The 7,694-nt window shown below is 40.8% G+C and overlaps 1 protein-coding gene and 1 pseudogene across 1 annotated transcript in view; one reads left to right on the top strand and one right to left on the bottom strand.

The window, feature by feature from the left end:
* Nucleotides 1-7,694, top strand: part of Tjp2 (tight junction protein 2) — a gene marked incomplete in the record, with an annotated part of 118,886 nt that overhangs the window by 100,226 nt on the left and 10,966 nt on the right. The window contains 2 exon segments of the mRNA XM_029562094.1: nt 1,845-1,924; nt 3,016-3,226. Of these exon segments, the coding sequence (XP_029417954.1) occupies nt 1,845-1,924; nt 3,016-3,226 (291 nt within the window).
* On the bottom strand, nt 266-1,396 carry LOC103732236 (annotated as a pseudogene).

Below are 7,694 nucleotides of genomic sequence, written 5' to 3'. Positions count from 1 at the left end.
GGCAATCCTGAATCCAAGTTTAGTCTTATATAATAAAGAATTTAAAAGGTCTCACTTGCTAATGTATCTACTACGTTGATTTTTAAAACATCTGAACTTACAGGCCAACTATAAAATGTGAGAAATGTTAAATATTCTTTATTTGATACTATGTGTAAACAACACTAAAATGCCTTTCAGTAGCAAAAGTCAGCATCTTTGGATATAGGGAATTCTAAATTGGCAAAGTCAAGAACTATATAGCCAGTTGTTTCCTTATCTTTAACTACTGCCTGTTAATGGGCCAATGAACATAAAGTCAAACACAGGTGAATCTTTTGCTTGGTTCTAAGACAGTGAAGAAAATTTCCCCAATGTTTAAACATATGCATATAACCAGTTATATGACTCTAAGTATAAAACCAATCTTCAATAGGTTTTGAGGAAGCATTCTCCATCCCTGTGAAAAGTTGAACATTGCTAATTACGTCCAGTCATCTCTTTTAGAAGGGGAAAGCAGTGGTATTTTTGGAACTGGAATTATTTTCTTAAAGAAAGGTATTTACAACCTGGTATGGTGGTACGTGCCTTTAATCCCAGCACTTGGTAGGAGAGGCAGGTGGATCTCTGTGAGTTCCAGGCCAGCCTGGTCTACATAGTAAGTTCCATGACAGCTGGGGCTACAGGGAGACCCTGTCTCAAAAAAAAGATACTTACTTTACAAGCCAATTTTACTTAAATCAGTACTGTCCAACAAAAATATTCTGTTAACCATTTATAATCTGAATTCTGGTGTATGAATTAGATTGTGATATACATTAACATCCATGAGACATTTGTTTTGGAATAAGTGAATGGCTATTATTAATTAGGGGCCTTTTTAAAAAATAAATCTTTAAAAATTATTTTTATTTTGTGTGTATGAGTGCTTTGCCTGCATGTGTATAAGTGTACCCATGTCACCCAAAGCCCTCAAAGGCCAGAAGAGAGTGTTGGATCCCCCTGGAACTGGTGTTATGGATGGTTGTTAGCTGCCATGTGGGTGCTGGGTATTGAACCAGGTTCCTAAGCAAGAGCAGCTAGTGCTCTTAGCCACTGAGCCATCTCTCCAGCCCCTTATTAGTAGCCTTTTTATGAGCTATTAGGTCTGCCCTTTCTCCCTTCTTCTTAATCCTGGTGAAGATAATTTTTGTTCTATGAATGAACTTTTTGGAATTTTCCAGTTCCTGCATCAGTGTGTTCTATCCCCAGGTGATGCTTCTGTTGCTGTCTGTGTAGGAGAATCCAGAACCTGGCCTGTCTTCAGCCCAGACAGACCATGGACATTCAGTCCAGTATTGTGCTTGCCTCTCTTTCCCACAGTGTGGCACCAGGCACTCTTCTGAACAAAAATCTTGCATTTCTCAACATCACCCATTTTTAATTCCCTCACTGCTCTCTGTTGTCACTATGTGCCAAAGCTGGCCATCCTGCTCTCTGGCCTAGATCACTCTTCTAAAAAATATTACTTGGGACATTAATATTTGGCGCATACAAGCCAATTGGCTCAAAGAGTATTCCATGACAGACTCACCTAGCTATTTCTTCATGACTAGGTTTCCATTAAATAGTACTGGGGATGTAGCTCAGTGGTAGGGTGCTTACTTAGCATGCATAAAACCCTGGAGTTTGATGCCTAAAGCACACACACGAATATGTACACACGCATGCACGCACGCACACAATTGGCGTGGATCCTTCTGTTGCTTGTTGTCTTGAGGTGATGTCTAATGCTAGCTGTTCCATTATTGTGCTGATGCTGAGTTGGAGCATTTGGTTGTCACTGGTTTCCACAACTTTACTTAGCCCCATTTTTGTTTTTGCAGAAACTGAACCCAAAGACGCAGGATCTGAGAAATCAAGTGGAGTAGTTCGATTGAATACTGTGAGGCAAATTATTGAGCAGGTGAGAAAACTCATAGAAGGCCATGTTATCAGAATTGGCTCATGATTTGGTTTATTTATTATTTTTATTTTATATGTATGAGTGTTTTCCTGCATGTAAGTGTACCACATGCATGCAATGCCTGAAGAAGCCCAAAGAGGGCATCAGATCCCCTGGAACTGGCATTTCAGATACTGTTTGCCACTATGAGGGTGCTGGGAACTGAATCCAGGTCCTCTGCAAGATTAGCCAGCACTTTTAACTGCTGAGCTATCTCTCTAGCCCCAGATCATGATTTTGAATAGAATATGTATTTTAATAAAATATTAATGATAGAAGTCATGTAAATAAGAGCCTTTTCATTTTACAAAACAGTCACTCTTCTGTGGCAGAGTTCCCAGCATTATATTAAGTCTTAATCGTAGACCCCCTTTTTGGGAAGAGAGTATGTTTCAGAATGCCTGACAGGTGTCTGAAACCATGGGAGTGCAGAGCCCTATTTGGGTTTTTGTTGTTGTTGTTGTTGTTGTTGTTTGGGGGGGGGGGCTTTTTGAAGCAGGGTCTCCCTGTGGCCCAAGCTGTCCTGGAACTCACTATTGTAGACCAGGCTGTCCTTGAACTCACAGAGATCCACCTGCCTCTGCCTCCCAAGTGCTGGGACTACAGGCGTGCGCCACCACGTCTGGCTTCAGAGCCCTATTTGTAATGGTTTTTTCCTGGTTTATAAATTTGTCATGGTGGGAGATAAACAGGAAAAAAAAAAGAACAGAACAATAATAGTAATGTACTCCAATAAACATTAGATGAATGTGGCCTCTCACTCTCCCCCTCCCCCTGCATCCCCCTTAAATCCTTGTAGTGTTCTTGCCTTTCTTTTCACTGGCTGTTGCCTCAAGTAACTGAAACTGAAAAGGGAAACCATGGATAAGGAGGGTTATTACATTCTAAGAAGTTTTATGTGATCATATCTAAATGGGCATAATGTGGAAAATCTTTTTTTTTTTATTTAAAGATAGAAATTTTATCTGATACAGCCTTTACATAGTAAACAAACTTCTTGATGCTGTGTTGCTTTCTGTCCTTGCATGCTATCCTCTCCCCCACTGGAACAGGACAAACACGCACTGCTAGATGTGACTCCCAAAGCTGTGGACCTGCTCAATTATACCCAGTGGTTTCCCATCGTGATTTTCTTCAACCCAGACTCCAGACAAGGTGTTAAAACCATAAGGCAGAGGTTAAGTCCAGCTTCTAACAAAAGTTCTCGAAAGTTATTTGATCAAGCCAATAAGCTGAAGAAAACGTGTTCACACCTTTTTACAGGTGAGTGAAGTTCAAAGGCAGTGTATTCTCAGAAATGAGAAATGAGGGGCCAATCTGAATGTAAAATGCTAAATTGTGCTTAGGACTCATTCAAAAATAGTTAATCTCATTAGGCCAGTATGTTAGATCCATGGCATTTGTATGTTGAACTTTGTGATTTTGACTGTTAAAAATAATCATTAATATCTAAGACATGATAATTAATCATTTATTTTATTTATCTATGTATTTTTTGAGACAGAGTCTCCCTGCAGCCCCAACTGGCCCGGAACTTTTTATGTAGACCAGGCTGGCCTTGAGAGTGCTGTGATTAAAGGCATGTTCCACCATACCTGGCTGGCTGGTTATTTTCATGAGATTTTTGTGGGAGACTGGAGGCTAGTGATTGTACCTAGCTTATCACAGAGCATAGAGTCTCTGTAGACTGCATGTCACTGTGTGCCACTTACTGTACATTCATTAACTGACAGTGTGATAGAACTTTCTTTAGGATTACCAGTGTCTCTGAAATGGAAACTTGAATACACTGGATGTGGATTGTTTAAGGATTTATTACTTCTGCTTTTTAGGTGCAATGATACTGTGAATTTTTGTTTGTTTGAACTCACAGAGATCCACCTGCCTCTGCCTCCCGAGTGCTGGAGTGTATTCTTTTAAATTGTCTTTTACTTAATACTGATGCAAACTGAATGAAATATTTATGATTATAGCACTGGGGATGTAGCTTAGTTGTCTAGAATTTGCATAGCAATCTGCAGTTGAGAGATGATGGAATGTAGATAAGTCCTGCCAAGCACTGTTGAAGTGAGTGTGGATTGCTGCCCACTCACTGTTCATTAATTAAGCTCTACTATGTCTGTGTTTAAAATTTTCTCTAATAAGATATTAAAGTTCCTAAAATAAAGACCCATTGTAGCTATTACTTGTTTGATAATGAAATGGTTAAAAAAAATGACATTTTAGTAGCTGAATTATGCACTATCTGACTATCTAATCAGTGTATGAGTATGCTGTGATTAAGAGTTTAAGAAACTGGGCATGGTGGTGCACGCCTTTAATCCTGGCACTTGGGAGCCAGGCAGATTTCTGTGAGAGTAAAGCCAACCTGGTTTCCATAGGGAGTTGCGGATCTCTGTGAGTTCGAGGCCAGCCTGGTCTCCATTAGTGAATCCAGGCCAGCAAAAAAAAAAAAAAAAAAAAAAAAAAAAAAAGAAAGAAAAGAAAGAAAGAAAAAGAAAAGAAAAGAAAAGAAAAACCCACCAAAAAAAAGAGTTTAAAAGAATTATGTACTTTTTTTAGTTGTGCAATGCTTTATTTTGTAGGAATGGCATAAGGATACTACACAGATACCATTCGAGTTTAGCGACAGTTATCAACTTTTGCCATTCAGGGCATAGTCTAAGAAGATTGGGGTGAATGGATGTGTAGCTACATTAGACCATTGTTTTGCTGGCACTTGGCTCTTGTTAGGGATGTAGTGCTTATTACTATGGTGAAAAGTTCCAACTAAGAGTGTAACCAAATACACAGGAGAAAGTGTCATAGGAGCCTGTTGCCTGTGCCTCAGGTCACCTGGACTCTGTGTGGGGCTCAATGCTGTGAATGTATCTTAAGACTTTACTTATACATATATTTTCTCTCATTTTGCTACCAGCAGCAGCACTCTCTTATGCTGGAGAAAAGGGCCCAACAACTTGTATATAATCACAGATCCTAGTGTATATCTGAGCCTAGCTAAAACTGGTTTTTTGGACTATATGTCCATATTGGATCTACCTTACAGCACAGATAGATTATTTTAATTTTATTTATTTTATGTATATGCATGTATTGCCTGCATGTAGGTAAGTTCACCCGTGTTGTGCAATGCCCAGGGAGGTCAGAAGAGGCTATTGGATCCTCTGGGCCTGGAGTTACGGACAGTTGTTAGCTGCCATGTGGGTATTGGGATTCGAACTTGGGTCTTCTGCAAGAACAACCAGTGTTCTTAACCTCTGAGCCATCTCTTCAGCCCCAGAGATAGATTATTTTAATGCCCAAAAGGGTCATACATAGATTGGTTATTCCATGTCCAAATTGTTTGTGACCAGAAATGTTTCATATTTTGAATTTTGAAATGATTTTGTAAACATAATTAAATGCTTTAGAAATGAGCCAGAAGTTTGAACATGAAGTTAATTTGTTTCTTGTGTCCTTCATATGCACAGAGCCTGTAAGTAATTTGCTGTGATCTTTGTATTCTGTACATGAAACAGTTTTTGTTTTTCTTCAATATTTTATTTATTTTATTTAATTTTATGTGTATGAGTATATTGCCTGCATGTATGTGAGTGCACCTGTGTTGTGCAATGCCTCAGAGGTCAGAAGAGGGCTTCAGATTCCCCTGGAACTGGAGTTACAGATGGTTCATAGCCGCCATGTGGATGCTGGGAATTGAACCCAGGTCCTCTGCAAGAGCAGCCAGTGCTCCCAACTGCTGAACCATCTCTCCAGCCCTGAAACAGAGTTTTATATTGTGGAATTTTACTTGTGGCATCATGTGCACTCTCATAAAGTTTCAGAGCTCATAGTATTTCTGATTTCAGGGTTCTGAATCTCTAGTATTGTATTAATTACCCTTCCTCTTAGCAGACCAGAAAATGGAATCCCACAGGGGGATTATGAATATAAAACCTATTCCCATATAATGTCCCCCTGCACATACACTTTTGTTTAAGTCCTGCTGATGACCAGTGTTCTAGTTTGCTTCTCCATTGCTATGATCAAAAACACTCTGACCAAAACCAACTTGGGTTGGAAAGGGTTTATTTTATCTTACATCTCCTGGGTCACAGTTCATCATTGAGGGAGCCCAAGGTAGGAACTCTGGGCAGACATCTAGAGGCAGGAGTAGAAGCACAGGCCATGGAGGAATGCTGGGTTTTTGTCTTGTTTTGTTTTGTTTTTCTGACTTGCTCCCCTGGCCTGTGCTCAGCCTGCTTTCTTATACAATACAGGATCACCTGCCCAGGGGTGGCACTGCCTACTGTGGGCTGGGTCCTCTCACATCACTCAATAATCAAGAAAATGCCTCACAGACATATAGCCACAGGCCAGCCCAATGGAGGCAGTTCTTCAGTTGAGGCTCCCTTATCCATGTGTGTCAAGTTGACAACCAAAGTTATCCAACATAGCCAGAAACTTCCCTTAGAGACTCAAATTTGGGAGTTCATGCAGGGATTCAAGAAAATCAAGAAGGAAAACACAGAGACATGGAAGGAGAGTCAGCTTTTGGAGGTTGAACAAGGAGAGCTGGCAGAAGGGAGCCAGTGCTGGTAGTGCTCTCTGTTTCTAGTGGGAGTCTGCATTGTTGGCTCTGCAGAGCATAGGCCGCAGTCACTGGCAGAGGCTGGTGAAGATTTGGAAGAATGATGTGTGTGGAAAGGTTTGTCACAGACTACAAATGCTTAAAGGAAGAAACATGTAACTGGGGTGAGCATCAGACCTCAGAATATAGGCCATATAGACGGACTCTGGCATAGCACACACCATTTTTTTCCTTTTTTAAAAAATTATTTTTATTTTATATGTATGAATGTATTGCCTGCATGCATGTAAGTGCACCCATGTAGTGCAATGCCCACGGAAATCAGAAGAAGGTCTTGGACTCTCTGGAACCGGAGTCACAGGCAGTTGTTAGATACCATGTAAGTGCTGGAAATCGAACCCGGTCCTCTGCAAGAGCAGCCAGTGCTCTTAACTGAGCCATCTCTCCTGCCCCCACCACGCCATTTCTTATGCAAGCTGGTTGAGAAGCTGAAAGTTCAGAATATCTAAAGCGAGAGGTGGGAGTGGATACCCACCATGAGTGTTGAAGTTCATGCAGAGCTTTGAAGGGACCAGATCTCACCGAACATTGCCCATCTGTTTCAAGAGTCATGTGTAGGCTTCAGGATAGTGTCTGCCGGGTTCACCACAGCTTTAGCCAATAAGCTCCCATTTTCACACAACTTTTCATAAAATTCTTCTAGATTTCTAGGCTTGACTCCTTAATCGTATAGCATAGAGGCCACATGAACCCTTTCTGTTGCCCATTCCACTCCAAGTTGTGTCCACAGGCTGAGAATGATGCTTTGTGTTGTGTCAGAAACACTAGTTTTCAAGCTTAAGCAGAACAACTTGATTGTTAGTGATATTGCTGTAATTATCTTCCACCATTATGTTATGAAAAACTGTTTTTATTTAGCCTTTGAAAAAGCACAAGGGGGCTTGGCACTGTGGCAAATGTCTTTAACCCCAGCACTGAGGAGGCAGAGGCAGGCAGACCTCTGTGAGGTGGAGGCCATCCTGGTCTACACAGCAATTTCTAGGCCAGCTGGGGCTGCAGGGAGACCCTGTCTCAAAAAGATGAAAAAGCACAAGGGGGAAAATGAATCTTATACCAGCCAAGAAAATCCAAACTGCTGTGGGTAATACTTGGATTCCTGAA

Source organism: Nannospalax galili, unplaced genomic scaffold (assembly GCF_000622305.1).
Source record: "Nannospalax galili isolate Female #2095 unplaced genomic scaffold, S.galili_v1.0 scaffold1070, whole genome shotgun sequence".
NCBI lineage: Eukaryota > Metazoa > Chordata > Mammalia > Rodentia > Spalacidae > Nannospalax > Nannospalax galili.
Note: the sequence above shows the minus strand (reverse complement) of the source record. Positions and strands in the feature narration are given on the sequence as shown.